This window comes from Juglans microcarpa x Juglans regia, chromosome 5S (assembly GCF_004785595.1).
Source record: "Juglans microcarpa x Juglans regia isolate MS1-56 chromosome 5S, Jm3101_v1.0, whole genome shotgun sequence".
Lineage (NCBI taxonomy): Eukaryota > Viridiplantae > Streptophyta > Magnoliopsida > Fagales > Juglandaceae > Juglans > Juglans microcarpa x Juglans regia.
The window spans coordinates 355,566-372,456 of record NC_054603.1 but is presented as its reverse complement, the minus strand read 5'-3'; the positions used below and the strand labels follow the sequence as shown (position 1 = coordinate 372,456).

The 16,891-nt window shown below is 34.5% G+C and overlaps 3 protein-coding genes across 6 annotated transcripts; 1 reads left to right on the top strand and 2 right to left on the bottom strand.

The window, feature by feature from the left end:
- The first annotated feature begins 2,536 nt into the window (after positions 1-2,536).
- Positions 2,537-4,064, top strand: LOC121268548. 3 transcript variants are annotated; one of them, XM_041172865.1, is made up of 6 exons: positions 2,537-2,850; positions 2,944-3,025; positions 3,112-3,178; positions 3,325-3,486; positions 3,611-3,674; positions 3,785-4,064. In XM_041172865.1, exons 1-6 carry the CDS (start codon positions 2,613-2,615, stop codon positions 3,796-3,798), a joined length of 627 nt encoding a protein of 208 aa, XP_041028799.1. In that variant the 5' UTR covers positions 2,537-2,612; the 3' UTR covers positions 3,799-4,064. The 3 variants fall into 3 exon arrangements, 2 of the variants coding, with proteins under 2 accessions (XP_041028799.1, XP_041028800.1); XR_005941185.1 differs by having other exon boundaries at positions 2,539-2,850; positions 3,325-3,551; positions 3,590-3,674; positions 3,785-3,867; XM_041172866.1 differs by having other exon boundaries at positions 2,539-2,850; positions 3,621-3,674.
- A 340-nt stretch (positions 4,065-4,404) lies between these two features.
- LOC121268547 (AT-hook motif nuclear-localized protein 1-like) lies at positions 4,405-7,915 on the bottom strand. 2 transcript variants are annotated; one of them, XM_041172864.1, is made up of 6 exons: positions 7,252-7,915; positions 6,650-6,693; positions 6,311-6,442; positions 5,541-5,702; positions 4,719-5,044; positions 4,405-4,614 (listed from the first exon to the last, which is right to left on the bottom strand). In XM_041172864.1, the coding sequence occupies exons 1-5, from the start codon at positions 7,634-7,636 to the stop codon at positions 4,727-4,729; spliced, it is 1,041 nt and encodes a 346-aa protein (XP_041028798.1). In that variant the 5' UTR covers positions 7,637-7,915; the 3' UTR covers positions 4,405-4,614; positions 4,719-4,726. The 2 variants fall into 2 exon arrangements, with proteins under 2 accessions (XP_041028798.1, XP_041028797.1); XM_041172863.1 differs by having other exon boundaries at positions 6,650-6,717; positions 7,252-7,914.
- Positions 7,916-13,432: 5,517 nt separating this feature from the next.
- On the bottom strand, positions 13,433-15,630 carry LOC121268546 (cytochrome P450 76A1). The gene is made up of 3 exons (XM_041172862.1): positions 14,997-15,630; positions 14,402-14,868; positions 13,433-14,270 (listed from the first exon to the last, which is right to left on the bottom strand). Exons 1-3 carry the CDS (start codon positions 15,448-15,450, stop codon positions 13,638-13,640), a joined length of 1,554 nt encoding a protein of 517 aa, XP_041028796.1. The 5' UTR covers positions 15,451-15,630; the 3' UTR covers positions 13,433-13,637.
- Positions 15,631-16,891: the final 1,261 nt, after the last annotated feature.

Below are 16,891 nucleotides of genomic sequence, written 5' to 3'. Positions count from 1 at the left end.
ATTGGACTCATCAAATGAGTCCAATCTTCAAAATTTGATGATTTTAGCTTTAAAATCTTGATATTAGATTCACCATATACTCAAATGTTAAGCTTTTAACTACAATACATTTTCCTTCATCTTCAAATTTGAAGACTCACTACTCTATAACCATTATTTTATTTACTTAAATTATTGTTTCTCAATTTTGAACCACAATATATTTAAGTTAGGAAATAATAATTTAAGTATCAAATTAAATTATTAATTAACATATAGTTAGTGTAATTGTAAAATATGAAAAAAATAAATTAAAAATAATATTATTAACAAAAGAATATTATATTATTATTTTGATGAATTTAATAGTAACTCCAATGTAGGGTTATGGATAGAGAGGTTTTGGATTTATGAAAAACATATATTTTTCATCAAATTTTAAAGATAGAAATGATGAATCCAATGTTAATGCTCTAATATATATAAAAATGCTTTTCTAAATGACTAAGAGAGAGTATATATATAAAATATACGTTAAATATTTATAATTATTTCACTTTTTTTTTTCCATGCATGGTTCACTCATTTTTTTAAGAAAACTTATATTAGACTTAAATATTCTAATTTTATATATAACAATTAACACTATTTCAAAATGATATAAATATTCCAATTTAATATTTTAATTGAAACTGTCACCAAAATAAAATTCAGGACTTTGATATGTCTGCCGCCAGGGAAGTATTTCCAAAGTAGAATCGCCAACCGAACTATAAAAATCCATTGCATAAGAGCACTCCCAATAAATTATTCATTTTATCTTTTAAAATATATTATCAAAATTTATTTTTTTTATTTTACATATTGACTTTTACAATATATCATACATCAGCTTATCTATTTTTTCTTCATACCATTTAAATATTATATTTTTTAATAATTTTTATTCATTTTAAATATTTTCTCTAAATACCAATTATATCCTCATAACTTTTGATATTTGCAATATCTCCCATTCACAATATCATATTATGTTCTATTGTAAAACAAAATATAAATTAATTCAAAAAATAAAAATATTTTAAATCAAAGTATTTGCAACAAACATATTGAATTCAAGCCCCACTACCACCACAATCCCATGAACCTGCTTCCCTAGCTCCAAATCCTTCGTTATCAAGCACGCCTTGTGAACACTTGGAAACGTAAACTCGTTGCACTTGACACCCAACAGGTGCATCTCATGAAAGGCCAATATAGCATCTTTACCAAGCCCATTTTGTGTATATCTAGATATCAAAGCAGACCAAGAAACCAAATCCGGTTCAATACTTTCCTCAACCAGTTTTCGGGCATACCCAAATCACCGACACTTTGAACACAGATTTACCTAATGGTTTCTAACATTTCGGTCCTCAGATAATCCAAATCTAACTACATGGGCATGGACTTCCATGCTTGAACTAACAGACTTGGAAGCAGTGCATTGTGAGAGGAGCTTGGAGTAGGATATAGAGCTGGGTGTTAAACTCCCCTTATGGATTGAGCTTAGAATAGTTGCAGTTCGTGGGTCTCCACCAAATTTAATGTAGGTTTGGATAAATTTAGCAGGGAAGAGGAAAGTGGTCGGGAGAGTGACGGATTCAAATGTTTGGTAAGGTCGTTGGCGAAGATGATTTTGGAAGAAGGAGCCATACCAAAACCCACTCGGAATAGGAGTTGCAAATAGGATAGATGGAAGACGAAGGCAACTGTGAGGAAGGATGCTTGAACTGGAAATGTAGAAATTTGAAGCAGCTATTTGGTGATCGATGGACGATGAGTAGAAGGCAACTGTGAGGAAGGGAAGACGTGCGAAATAAACAGATGGGAGTGAAAATAGACTAAAATGAAATAAACTAAGATTACGTTTGGACATTGAAGTGAATTGAATTGAGTTGATAAAATATTATTAGAATATTATTTTTTATTATTATTATTATTTTAGGATTTAAAAAAGTTGAATTGTTTATTATATTTTGTATTAGGATTTGAAAAAATTGTAATGATAAGTTGAGATAAGTTGAGATGAATTATATTTCTAAACGAAGCCGGCCCGGTTTGTATTCACAATCTATCTCAATTCATCTCATTACTATTCATTACTATTCAACAACTTTAACTCATAAATCTCATTACTATTCATAATCTATTTCACTATTATTCACAATCTATCTCAACTCATCTTCAAATCCAAACGATACCTAAATCACGTAGAGAGGAAAAAATAAACGGATGAGATAGAAACGATTTAAAAATTATTTACAAGTATAAACAGTTACCACTAGATGTAGCGATAACACTGTAGTTAATTGTAAATTACAGATGAAGTAGACTGTAGTTAATTGTAAATTACAGATGAAGTAGATGATTCATTGGATGCCCCTTTTAGACTGTTTTCTTTAATTTTACAAAAGTAGGTGTTTTACGTAAGCCAGTAGGAGTGCTCTAAGTTCGCTTTCGGTATCAGCGAACCTTGAAAAACCGTGGGTTGTAATAAATAACAGAAGCCCAAAAGTTGGCAACCTTCGACTATATATGCCAACAACTTGCAACTTCTGAACATTCATACATCTTTTTGTTTATTGACGAAGATGGCCGAAAAGATTACCAACTCGAAAAACAAAGGCGTTGCTTATGATTATAGTGAAGATGAAAACGTCGACGCAGGAGAAGACTTCGGCCTCTCACTGGAGAAGTTGAACCTTGGTCCAAGAAAGAAAGTCATTGTTCTGGGCCTAGGAGGGTTGTTATGCCATAGAGTCTGCCGTCGTCAGAAGTCCAACATTCCAACATTCCGCATTCCTGATGCATCCTATGGAAGCTTTCTGGGTAGAATTCTTGATCTGTCTTTTTTGTCATGATGTCGTGTCTGTATTATATGTCATGTTTAGAATATCATTCATCACAGTATGGCGATTCCAGTTTACAGGAGGCCTTATTGTGAAGAATTCATGAGATTCTGTCTTGAAAGATTTGAAGTTGGGATATGGTCTTCTGCACGGGAGTGAGTATACATAAGTTTCTTATAATATTTTGCTTTATTTCGAGGTTCTAATGGTTTAAAACCTCATCCGAATGCATGGTAAATAGATGGTATCTGAACAGCGCTTTGGATTGTATAATGAAAGGGTTGAAAAGCAAGCTTTTATTTGCTTGGGTAAGTAAATATATTGTTCTTTATGAATTCCGCTCTTAATGCAACAAGAACTATTTATGAAATTGCTTGGTGCATTTCTGAGCTTCCTTCCTCCTCGATCGATCGGTTACATCTGCAAACTTTTTTCTCTCCCTTGAGTTTTTTAGGACCAAGAAAGATGCACTGATTCTGGGTTCAAGACCTTGGAGAATAGGAACAAGCCCATCTTTCTAAAAGATTTCAAGAAACTCGGGAGTTTTGGAGTTAAATACTCTGCATCGAACATATTGCTGATAGATGATAAGCCGTACAAGGCTCTGCTAAACCCTGTATGTGACAGACAACATTCTTCAGGATGTACTAGGCTTCACAATAGCTCGAGTTTCTAATTTTGTTTTGTTTTGTTTTGTTTTTTTTTTTTTTTTTTTTTTTTTTTTTTTTTTTTTTGTGCAGCCTCATACAGCAATATTTCCTGATGATGAATACAAGGCCGATCAAATTAATGATGTCGCTTTAGGTGAGAGAATTAAGACCAATTCCTAGTCATATGATGTCTTAGAAAAGAGCAAAAATTTATAGCACTCGAATCCTTGAAGATTAAACATTGGTTGTTATATTGTCCATTAGGACCAAAAGGTTAGCTGCGTGCGTACTTGGATGGCCTGGCGGATGCGGTGGAGGTTCCTACTTATGTGAAAGGACATCCATTTGGGCAGCCGGCAATAACCAAATCACATCCTGACTGGGAATACTATTCCAAAATCACTGGCCTTTCAGACTAAGTTTGGGAATTAGTTTCAGAACACCTTTGCTTCTGATGCTGTTTAGATTTGAGAATAATTTTGTTTTTCTGGTGAGAGTGAACACAATTACTTTTAGTCTTATTAATTACATTCTGGTTTGGTTTTATTTTTGTTCTTCATTCCAGCAGTTCATCGCTTCGATCTCTTTGAGCATTTTGTTTCACATGTGGGATTTGACATACATTTCAGACATGCCGATTGCCTACATTAACTATATTTCTGAAATTTAGGGACACTACAAAATCAATTCAATTTTTTATCGAGCTGAATTCACCTTTAAATTTATAATTTCAACGTGTGCGAGCCCTTGTTCGGGCGAAAGGACGTTAAGGAAAATGTCCTGCCATCGACAATAATATCAGGATTTGGCGGAGGTTGTACGTACATTTTCAATTGCATGCATAGCCAGCCAATCAAGAACAGTATATGAAAATGTGCACAGGATTAAAATAAGTCAATGAATTTAGAGTGTACTAATATTCTAACGAATAAAATCCATACATAGCATGTCAAAAATTGGTCTGAATTTGTTAATAATTCCTAATCCTAGGTTAAAATGTTCAGAATTTTAAATCTATTCGTAACACAGTAACTAATCAAATTAACCAACTGGTCTTGTTACTTCAGCTTCCGTGATCGTGATCCCAGATACACCTGAAATGAAATCAATACGGTACCAAAAATTAGGTCTGGAAGGCAAAAATCACATCAGACTTCAGAAATAAACGACGGAAGAGGTAATGAAAATGCATGTCTACCTAAAATTCTATTCACCAAAAGCAGAGACATTGATGTCAGGAGATGGCCTCTGATCTGAGGTTGGCTCTGAGCCATTCCTTATAGCAGTATTCTGTGTGGCATTTGCATTCAGTTTAACACCCACACCATTATCTGCTTCTGCTTCCGCGTTGTTCTGCGCTTTCAGCTCTACAGGGTTGAAAAGGGACCCTTCAAGTTTTGTTGGTGTAATAGACCTTGCCAACATGTCTGGAGCACCTGAGATTGGGCTCAACATGGTTTGTTCACGATGGTACTTCTTTTTATGTGCCTTATAACCATTTGGCATGAAGCTTCCAACAACAATCTGGCAAATTAAACAGAACAATTATAGTTCCTACGATAGTAATAATAAAATAGTGGAATGTTGTGTTTTGTCTGTGTAAAAACAGATTAACTTGCATGAGAGCCGTGAAAACTGCATATTTCATTGATAGCAGAAACAGCATGTATATAGTCCCATTATCCTATCCACAACCATAAAAAGAATCAAAACAGTCCAATACAGCATACTTCCAGCCATGAGCATTGCTACTGCGATTGATTGATACTGCTTATTGCACAAGGCTAGGATCTCTTCACATTATTTGTTATCGTTAACAGTTTTTTACAGTCCCACTATTATTGCAACCGTGTTTGGAAAAAGTGTTTCTTTCCCAAGTACAGTAATTTCAAAGCTAATAAACAAGTTGGTAACTCCGTATAATGTCCGTAATTATCAAATCATAGCATGAAACGCAGTCAACACTTGAATAATTACGAATTATTTTAGGAATTAAGTGAAATTAAAAGAAATGCCTCACTTGGATAGGGCCAGCAGCCACTAGCAAACCAGCAATGCCACCACCTATTACACGACCATCAGGACCAGCCAATGAGATGCTTAATCCACCAGTTCGACTTCTTTTACCACCGGTATCAGTGACTGTAAACGACCCAGATAAAGACAATATCTCAAAGCGGCCCTGCAAGAAAGTTGTTGAATTAAACCGACGTTAAAAAATGAAGTTCATGATGGTATATACGGCAATAAGAAGTATAAAATCATCAGAGAGAAACAAGTGCATAGGTAAAAATCATATACTATGTAATTTTCAGGTACAGAAAAAGGTCTATTATCCACGAATATTGTGTATGATCAAAATTGTCAATTAGAAACATGTATGCATGTTCAAAGCTGGTGATAGAGTAATCGGAAAGGTACCTAATTAATTATCAACTCACACACAGGAAGGAGCAAGAAAACCTCACTGCTTCCAACAACCATCCTTTCGAGAGAGCAACATACCTTCGGATTTAAATTATATACCAATGGAAGACTTGCCTGTACTTGCTCAAACGTACAATATGAAACAGGGGACTCGTGAATGTAAGCAAAGGGAAAACTCCAGGTACCAACATCGTTCTTGAGGGTGCACAAACTGATACTTAAATCATGCATCTAATTCTGCTCTATTCTTACAAATGATAACGGCCCGAACCCTTTTAGGTGCGAAAAGACACCGAAAATGCAAGAAAAAATGACAACAAATAGTGATAAAAAAAACACACACACACAAATCCCAGAACATGCCTCGTAGGTCAAGATTCCACCAGAAGAACCCGGTTGGCGAATAGTAACATTGGAAACAGCTCCATTGGCGGAGAGAATGCATATTCCTCGAAGACTCTTCTGAGAAAATGAAAGAATTCTTCCTGCAACATCCTGTAAGATGAAGCAGAATCGATATTGGGTAAACACGAGACTATCAGGATTGGCGCAAAAAATCCTCAAGTATTATTACCGTTATTATTGTGATTATTATTTTGATAGTTAAAAAAAGAACTATATTGAAAAATGATCAGAAAGACAGAGATGGTATTTCGTGTGGGGGTGGCCGCAAAATACATGATTTTATCTTTAATACATTACCTCCCCAGTATTAACAGTGACCACGTGCGGTGTGAAGTCCCCTCCTGCCGTGTTCGCAAACAATTCACCTTCTCAGATGAACATCCACAGGACCACATGTAAGATAAATTGAGCTAAAACGACCTAAAGCAGCATGCCCATTTAACATCACAAGGTAATCACGTTTATCACGTAAAATTGTACTAATATTACACAAGCACTCAAGAAATTTCATACAAAGCATAACCCAAATTTGCATATCCAAAAATAAATCCCCATCTATTTAATTCCCCCATGCTGGTAATGTAAGATTGAATTTTTTTTGGTAAGTATGTAAAATTGAAATCAAGATCCAAAGCCCCCACTAATGAAATAATTTTCCAAATCCTTAAATGAGCCTTATTTAACCTGGTCTCGGGATGGTATGAAAATGGGCAAAAAATTAGCCTCTATGGTACTTGTCCTAGTTTCCATAAACCCAGTGCCGTTAAAAGGTACAACCAAAGAAAGTTGATTTTTGTTGACCAACAAAGGAAAGGTGCAAATTAGTCCATGATACCAATCACAAAATCTTAATCTAATCTCTCTTTCCTTTCAGGCGTTTTCTCAGCAACCAAACTCACCTAAAGAAGCAAGAAGCTGCCAGTTGCCAGACCCAGAAGGCCTGCCTCGTCCCCTTTTGGAAGAAAACTCGGGTGGAGAAGAAGGCGACAAAGTAAACCCTGGCGGTGGTGGCACAATGTACGACAGCCTCAGGTTCCCATCTGCGTCGTACTTCCTTGGCCTCCCTCTCTTCTTTTTCCCAAACAACTCAGCACTCCCTGGTGTCGTGCTTGTTGATGTTAGCATCGTTGAGGTTGTGGCTGTGGTAGTTGTTACTGCAAGGCTCATGTCCCCGGGCCTGTTCAGCACCACCTGGGGTAGCGCCACGTTGCTCAACGGGGCTGGGGGTGAGTCTGTGTCCGAGTTTCCGAGTGATCCAGAAACCGTGCTCTCCTTCTCTTCCATTAAAATATGTTTTAAATGGACAAAGAAGCAAAGCGGGTTTTGTTATATGCTTCTAGAAGAGGAATCAAGGAAGATGGAGGAGAAGTTTGAACGAGAAAGGGTGCATTCAGATGGCGGCAAACGTATTGTATGGAAGAAGGGGCGCTTGCTGTAGCTCTTTTTTGCTTAGCTTTGGTGGGAGATTTCGTAAAAAGTTCCCTCCATTAATGGTTGGAAGGAAGGCAGGAAAATGACCCGGAAAAACTAGTATGGTATTTTCTGTTTTCTTGACTGGACACCACACTCCACACTAGGTTAAGAGGCAGAATTACCGGTATTGATATACCCAAATTACCCCCTCTCAATTGTTTGTATACCCCTAAAATTTCATTAAATACTGCTACATTTTATTTTATTTAGAAATGGCATCAAATATAAAAAAAATTATGATTGTGCAACATTCATTTATTTGTCAGTTATCTAAATAATAAGAATTTAATGAAATTGAAAACTATTAATTTAATTTCAAAGCATAAGTTAATAATCTCTTAGAATGCAAAAAGTATGATAGTAATATGAAATGTCGACAAGCAAAGCCAACGTTAAGGAGGGTTCAAATTCAAATGGATATTTGAATTTAGGTTTTGTTTGGTTTCTCAATTCATTTTAATTCATCATTATAATTTTTTTAAATTTCAATATAAAATATAATAAATAATTTAAATTTTTTAAATTTTAAAATAATATTTTAATAATATTTTATCATCTCAACTAAACTCAATTTAAATCAATTCAATATTCAAACGTAACTTTATTCAAGTCGAGAGGAAAAGTGTAGTTTGTGTGTTCCTCTATTGGGCCTTTTGTATCGGAAGAAACGAGTAATTAATTAATTATAAGGCAGCTTTCCAAAAAACGGGATTTAAATATCCGGTCAAACTAAGACCGGTCCTCTGCTCTAAAACCCACAAATCCGCCATAAATAATGCTTTTATTTTATTGAGCTACCCATTTTTTTAAAAACAAAAACAAAACAAAAAAAGGTGCGCATCCCTAACTTTAACGTTTCCGAATCCATAAACCGGAATCTGATTTGTTTTCTGGGATCAGGGCACTTTTCACTTGTTATTTACTGCTAAGAAAATGGAAGCTTTAAAAAAAATCCAACTTTATAATAGAGAAAATTTAAAATGGTTTTTCATAGGCATTCCTATGCTTTTAAAAAAAAAAAAAAATTATATTAGCTGTTTATATGAGATTTGACATGAGGTACACAGTTTAATAATTTTGCAGTTTGAATTATTATTGACACAGTAACCGAGGCTTTTATAAAATTGTTGTAAATAATTTCGTTATCAACATTTGAGGCGGCAAGACCAACAATTCCTCCATGGATAATGAATAAAATAAACAAATTATGGGTTACTTTTTTGTTTTACTTTATTTTTAAAAGAAACTCGTTAGTTATAATATACATTAAAAAACAAAAAGGTTTTATGATTAGATAAAGAGTCCTGCTAGCGTGCCGTCTAGCTTGACCTTTGGAATGTCTGCTAGCACAAATTTTTTTATTTTTTTTATTTTTTAATATATTTAAAAAATAAAAATATTTATCAATATATTAAAATTAATTTCTTAATTATTAAATTAAAAAATTAAAACAAAATTTAAATAGATAAACAGTCAAAATGAAAGAATAAACTCAGGCAGTATATTAATATTTTTTCAAAAATAAATGATAAAGCAACCGAAAAATGGTACACCTAGTTTTTATTTAATTGTTTTTATGTTTTATTTAATATTTAAAAAAGTGTTTTTTAATAATTTTGTATTTTTTTTAATTTTTAAAAAATATTTAAATGGGTTTAAAAAAATGTTTGAAAAAAATAGATAAAAAAATAGACTGTTCTGTACAAAAGAGGTGTATAATGTTCGATGTCCCTGGCACTAATCTTAGATTATCTCCTTCCACTATCTATCAAAAATTACATTTAAAAAAAAATATATGAAGAAAGAAAGGGCGCCCATATCAGTTTTGTCGAAATAAAACAAAGGCAAAGAAAGTAAACATGTCAGTAAGACGAGGACCAATCACGCTCGATTAACTAAACCGTGCTTCAGCCGTTTGATTGAATGCTCAGATCTAGCTGCATTTGACGGTAGAAATCATCTGCCCACGTTTATATTTGAAAATGAATTGTAAATAGTAACGAGATAAGTTATGAATAGTAATAAAATTTGTGATTTAAAGTTAATGAATAATAATAAATACTAGTGAGATAAGTTTAAATAGATTGTGAATCCAAACCGGACAAAGAGACAAAGAAACTTCTGGCAAGTCGCCCGTCGCGGTGTTTTTCAACAAGAATTTTCTTACTCATCGTTTGCACATATTATATATTTTATTTTTAAATTTTTTTATTATTTTAAATTTATTGAAATTTTCTACTTATCATCTATATATCACATATTTGATAATATTAAAAAATAAAAAAATATAATATATAATATATAAAGATGATAAATAGAATTTTTCTTCTTTTCAATGGTGGATGCCACGTAATCCCCCTATTTAGCTAACTATAGGACCGCACGGCACAGGAACGGAACTTACATATTGCTAAGAAACCTTCGAAATTGAATGCCTCCTCCTCCCATTTTCCTATTGAACCTGAGGCTCAACTCGAGGAGTCGCCTTGTTAAAGGACCCAAATATTAATTAAAAATCTTATCACTTACTTTCATTTCAAGAACAGAACGTCCATTTTGAAGAGGGAATCTAAGAAAAATGCTATTATGTCCCTATTTTATATCACTTACTTTGTCTTTTGATATAGTACTACAATGAAGTATCACGTGGTTTATTTAAAAAAATAAAAAAAAAATACAAACATATAGTTGTAGAGTGAATATAAGTTGTTAGTCTTAATCTTTTTGTATTTTTGAATAACGTTTTGTTCTTTCTGATATATACATATATATATTTAATTTTTTTAATAAAACACGTGACACCAAGTCAATGAGACAAAATGAATAGTATAAATTAGATGCTTCAGCCTAATATTATTGATGTTAAGAATATCCATCATATAAAAATAATTAATTTAGTTATCCCTTATGCTGCTAAATCACGAGGGACCAAAATAGATAAATTCAGACATTAATTCCTATCTTAACAGACAGTAACAATATTCGCGGATAATATTACAAATTGCAATTTGAATGATATTCTCGGATATGATGGAATAAATATGCTATGAATCGTTTTTAAGCCCCAGCATATGAAACGGTAATAAATTTGCCAGTCCCCAAATTAATAAATTTTTCTTATGAATAATATTGGAGATGGAGAATGAATAGGCACCGTCAAACTCCATTAATTAGTTCCCAACAACTGGTTGTTGTACTTGTAGAATCAAAATCCACTCGTGGAAACAGTCGATCCTTTCCTTTGTATGGTTGCTCAGCCAATATATTTCTTGGTAACCAATTCCACCTAACACACGCAGCTTTAACTATATATGCATGTCACTGGGCATTTAAAAATGATTACAAAGAAGAAGGACCGTATGTCATGTACTGTGACTTGCTCAACAGCTAGCTAGCTAGCATTCTGCCTTAAAAATACCTCAAGGCTAGGTGGGAAATTTGAGCATCATATATATATATATATATATATAGTTCCACAAAAAGTCAGCATATGAGGCAGATATGCCAGCGAATTTGGCTCATAGTTTCTATCCACTTTTTCCCTATCCATCTGCAGGCGCGCGTACGTATAAAATATAAATGGAAACAGAAAGGCATGCAGTTCGAAAAAAGGAAGATGCCACCGGTGATGATCACGTGAGTTTATGGAGTGTCAAGGGGCCAAGGCTAGCCTCCACATTATTTTAAGGAAATTAAACAGCGTACTGGGTTTTCCAACGACCGCAGTAGATAATATTTATAGGAATATTAAAAAAAAGAAAAAGAAGAAGAAGAAGAAGTGCTCTCGTGCATGTCGTGACTTTAGAATTTGGCGGAAGGCGGGGGAAGTGTTGGGGACCACGGATCACATTTTTAAATTCATCTCTCGGCATGAAAATAAAGCTGCTCAGTTATAATTAAAGTGATATTATATGCAGAATTGATTTCCCTTTCGGCTTCTCTCCATGTGGGTTCATTATACATGTTAATAATCTCAAATAGGCGTGCCTAGTCAATACAAATTTAAAAAATTATTTCTCTAAGTTCTAAATATATATATATATATATAAATATTGTCTAATTTCTTTGTAAAAAATTAGATCCCATTATAAAAAGTTGCAAAAAAAATATTTTATTTTTTAGTGAGACTTGTTTATTTATTCGATATATGATCAATTCTTCCCTTTTTGTATTTTTAGACACGATGTCAAAACAAATGTCGATCGGACTCCAGTTATTCTGTGGATGTTTTATGGTCAAAGTCGTGTGTTTGCGATTTTGCCACTTAAATTAGGATCATGAGTATACAACAAGAAACGGGGGAGCAGGGATGTTTTGGGCACAATCATTTTGATGTCATATTTTATAAAATAAAAATTGCAATATCAGTAACTTTTATAGATCCTGCAGGTTATTGAATGGGAATATAAACGAAATTTGTGTAGGTGTTATTCCATTTAGGAGTTAGCTCGATGTGTGTAAATTGCATGGGTAGTTGGCCTTACGGTACTAATTTAGAATATCTAGTACCATAAATCTATGGAAATTTTTTTAACTGTCTAAAAGAATGCCATCTAATTTTCTGCAAAACCTAATCGATAATGATTCCCATGAGAGGAAGCAATCATGCGGATTACTTATTCCCCCCAAAAAAAAAAATGATTTAGAGTATCGAATTGGTTGCTAAATGTAGCAACATTATAATGATATTCTATTGTTGCTAAGCTTGAAATTCGGGCCAATGATATATGTGAAATTTAAAAGGTTTAAAAATTTTATTTATCATCTATTTTCTCGTCATATTCTCATTATCTTTTAATGTAATATTAGATGATAAGTTTACAAATGAAATATAAAAGAGTCTCCAATCATCTAATATCACATAATAAAATGATGAGAATTAAAATGATGAATAGCATTACTTTTTTTTTTTTGTCTAAACATTCTTTAAACTCTTCAAACATTTAAAAAAATTACAAACTCATTAAAAAATGAAGTTAAAAAAAAAATCGGTAGACTTCGTCAGCAGCAATTCTCGATGAAAATATATTTTCCCAACGAGAAAATATCATTTCAAATCAATAAGAATTTATATCTTTATCTTGAACTTAGCTTTGATCTAAAACCCGTACAAGTTATTAGCACTAATTAAGTAGCAATACTTGCTTGGGCCGCCATTCACAGGCTAGTAGTCAATCTACTTAAAGGAGTTTTTAAGCCTCTGTGTGTCGAGTCGACGGCATATGATCCAGGCCTAACAAGTTATCTAGGTTGTGAATCTCGTACGTATACTATGTTCATAGCCCAATACGACTCAGACCGGCCCAAAAAATACTCAGCACAACTGGACTGCGAGACAACCATTCTTAGCTCGAATAAATGCTTTTAAATTTTGTGCAATTTTTCATCTTTCATTAGTGGTTGAGACCTAAATACTGATACAGTGCCCATTTAGATTTCTAAATAGGGATTGTTTATACAAATCTATTTAGTTATATTTGGAAAAAATTTAAAATTATAATAATATTTTTTTTAAAATGATATTTTTTTTATTTTATTTCTATTTATCAATGAGACTACACACACAATCTCTCACTCAAGACTGCAAATAAAATTTCTTATAATAAACAGCTCTAATTAGCTAGGTAGGAAATTCTTAGGCGTCCCAAGACAAATACCACACCAATAATATATTACAATGACAAGGTCTAATTAAGGGAAGACCAAAATTACATAATTAGGAAATTATGAACCCCACACCCCAATCGTGCTAATTAATTAATTAATATAACCATAATTCGGCCAGGAGCTCTGTTTAACGCATCGACTTCTTTCAGTTTCCGACGCCGTGACCTAATTTGTAAGGCATCGGTATAGCCTTCAATGGGACAGCTTTCCTGAGTGTTATTCCCATCCTCTCGGTCATGTCCATCTCCTCTGGCTTAAGGCCGTCTGCCAAAACCCAGTCAAACCTGTGTAAGAGAGACCCTAAAGCCAGCGGAAGCACACGAGCAGCAAGAGGCATAGCTGGACAAATTCGTCGCCCAGACCCAAATGGTATGAACTCAAAATGGTGCCCCTTGAAATCCACCGTGTTTGGCTCCAAGAACCTCTCTGGTTTGAAAACCAAAGGTTCATCCCACGTCGTCGGGTCCCGTCCAATTGCCCAGACATTTACGAGAATCTGTGTATCCTTTGGGATATAATAGCCTAACATCTTGCACGAATCCATGGACATATGTGGGACTAAGAAAGGGAGAGGTGGGTGTATCCTTAGGGTTTCCTTTATGACAGCTTTGAGGTACGGGAGGCTTTCGATGTCCTTCTCTTCCAGCCTCTTACCAGGGCTGATGGTGCTTCTCAGCTCAGCCTGGACCTTCTTTAGAGTTTCAGGGTTGTGGAGAAGCTCAGCCATTGCCCACTCCAGTGTGCTTGTGGTCGTGTCTGTCCCCGCAGTAAACATCTCCTGATCAAGCGTTGAATCAAACTAATATATTTAATTCAAACTATCTTGACACACTTCAAGAAACTGTATACGATCTATATATGGATTATGAGCATGTTGTGCGTATTTGAAAGAAAAAAGAAATTGCTTACGAAGACTACAACGTTTATTGTTCTTGGAGAAAACCTCGAGGGCTCCTCCACACCATCACCCCGAAACTCCAAAAGCACATCTAGGTAGTCCTTTCTTTTCTCTTCGCTATTTTCATTCTCCATGTTCTCCATCCTCTCTCCGATGAACCCTCCTGCGATTTCAAAGGCACGTTCGACGTGGAACTGGGTCTTCCTCCGTATACCTTGTGGGTCCATCCACCTTAGGATTGGCATGAAATCCGCCACGTTCGGCTTCCCAGCGAACTCCATGACCTTGCCTGCATGGTAGAAAAACTTGGCCCCTCTCTCCGATTTGGGATCCAGCAAATCTTTTGAGAACATAAGATTTCCTATGAGATTGAAAGACATCAAGAAGATGAACCTTCCAACGTCGATGCCTTCGGTACCATTTGCACTAGCATCTTCTATGAACTGTACCATGCCGTCGATGCACCTGCCGCGTACAGCTGTGAAAACATAATAACAATAACTTACACTGATTTTACAGCCAATAGAAGTTAACTATCAAATATTAACATTCTAGGGGTCGACCCAGTACACCCGCGTTGGTCATAAACAGAAAAAGGAATACCACCTCGCGTTGCTTCAAGACGATTTGTGACGAAAAACTCGGTGGTGCACAAGCGCCGCAACAAGCGCCAGTGAGGTCCATATTGAGCGGTAATGAGGGAACCCTCGTTACCATAATTCCCCTTCATGGACTCGTAAATCTTCCTACCCGCAAGAACCACATCATGATTTTTGAACATGACACGAGCCACTTCACTGGAGGAGATCACCACAGTGCTCATTGACCCTAGCCAAAGGGTCATGATGGGGCCGTGCTTGCGAGCCAACTTTACGAAGGACTCGTGTGGCGCCCAACCCAGTTGGAAAATGTTTCCAACCACCGGCCACCATCTCGGCCCTGGTGGGAGCTTACCTTGTCGATCTTCCAATCGGCGGCGTCGGCGCTTTGTCATCATAACCCATGCAAAACATAGCAATATTATAGATAGGACTAACCCAGTGGCCGCCTCATACTCCATGTTTAGGTGCCTTTTCAGGATTGTTTGCTGGCTTGCCTGCACAATTACTCTCGCCCTGGCCTGGTCGGTCTATATAGTATATAGCAGTTTAATTCGGCCTAGCTAGTTACGTGACAAATCTGTTACACCATTTTCGCATAGATTGATCTACATAATTTTATGAGGTTTCGTACACTCTGTCTTCTGGTTTCATCTGGCAAGTTGAAATTATATATATATTGCATTAGATTATATGCATAGGCCGGTCTTAGGCTTTATTTGTTTTCAGGAAATATCTCATCTCATCTCATCTCATCTCATCTCATCTCACTTCATCATTACAACTTTTTCAAATTCTTACATAAAATAAAATTAACAATTCAAAATTTTTAAATTCCAAAACAAAAATAATATTAAAAAATATATTCCAACAATATTTTATTCAACTTTTTAATTTTAATCTCATCTCATCTCATCTCATCTCTGAAAACAAACGAACCCTAAATCCACGCGCTTTTTTTCTTTTTTTCTTTTCTTATAATAAACGAAACCATCCCTCTCGGGCCTACTTATTGAACAATCATTCTTGCAAGAGTATAATTAATAGCAATGGAAGAAATTAAAGGACAAAACTTATGTGGTGCGCGTCTATTAAATTATGCGTTTTTGCCATACTAAATTAATGGTCACGTTTATACGTACGCGATCATTCATGCTAATGTAAAATGCGTTTTATTTACTAGCTAGAGAATGGTGTTGCATTTGCAGACGTGAGCGAGTGGAGGACCATATAATTAATATATATATCTATGCATGATGTACAACAAATCTCATGCACACACACGTATTTTACTTGTCATCTTTCTAAGGATACAAATTAATTCAAATGCTTTTACATCACACACCTTCATATGATATACTTAATTAGTTTATAAATTTAAATTAAATTACGATACGTAGAGTAATAGTATGTAGTGTAGAGATGTTAAAATATAAGAGAAATTTTATTTACAATCCTAAGTGGAGGACTGTGTGCGTGTGCAGTTCTATTAATGAATGAGGATAAAATGAGAAAAATCATCATTTTAAAAAAGATAATATTGTAAATTTAATTTTTTTTAAATATAACCATATGGACTTACATGAGCAATCCCTAAATAAGGATTGTATGTAGACTAGTACTCAAAATATAATGAGAAATGATATTTGTAATCATTAGATGCGCAAGTACCGTGCACTCCTTTTGAAAAAAGTGAGTAAATATAAGATTCACATAAAAAAAATTAATTTTTTAATAATAAATCCCACTTATTTTCTAAATTAGTGCATGATATTTATATAATCCATAAATATATCTAACATTACTTAAATATAATTATTCCACGTATAATATTATAGTGAATAGACATTATCCGATCCGGTACGCACTCATTGCGTTATATGCATAACTTTATCCGTACAG

Excerpts from the sequence above, each read along its gene's own strand:
- LOC121268548 (XM_041172865.1), top strand. The coding sequence starts at position 2,613 with ATGGCCGAAAAGATTACCAACTCGAAAAACAAAGGCGTTGCTTATGAT. Across the intron at positions 2,851-2,943 it reads ATCCTATGGAAGCTTTCTGG|TTTACAGGAGGCCTTATTGT; the intron begins GTAGAATTCTTG and ends TGGCGATTCCAG. Across the intron at positions 3,026-3,111 it reads ATATGGTCTTCTGCACGGGA|ATGGTATCTGAACAGCGCTT; the intron begins GTGAGTATACAT and ends CATGGTAAATAG.
- LOC121268547 (XM_041172863.1), bottom strand. The coding sequence starts at position 7,636 with ATGGAAGAGAAGGAGAGCACGGTTTCTGGATCACTCGGAAACTCGGAC. Across the intron at positions 5,703-6,310 it reads GTGGAATCTTGACCTACGAG|GGCCGCTTTGAGATATTGTC; the intron begins GCATGTTCTGGG and ends ACTTTCTTGCAG. Across the intron at positions 5,045-5,540 it reads TGGCTGCTGGCCCTATCCAA|ATTGTTGTTGGAAGCTTCAT; the intron begins GTGAGGCATTTC and ends TTAATTTGCCAG.
- LOC121268546 (XM_041172862.1), bottom strand. The coding sequence starts at position 15,450 with ATGGAGTATGAGGCGGCCACTGGGTTAGTCCTATCTATAATATTGCTA. Across the intron at positions 14,869-14,996 it reads TCGTCTTGAAGCAACGCGAG|CTGTACGCGGCAGGTGCATC; the intron begins GTGGTATTCCTT and ends ATGTTTTCACAG. Across the intron at positions 14,271-14,401 it reads CAATAAACGTTGTAGTCTTC|GAGATGTTTACTGCGGGGAC; the intron begins GTAAGCAATTTC and ends ACGCTTGATCAG.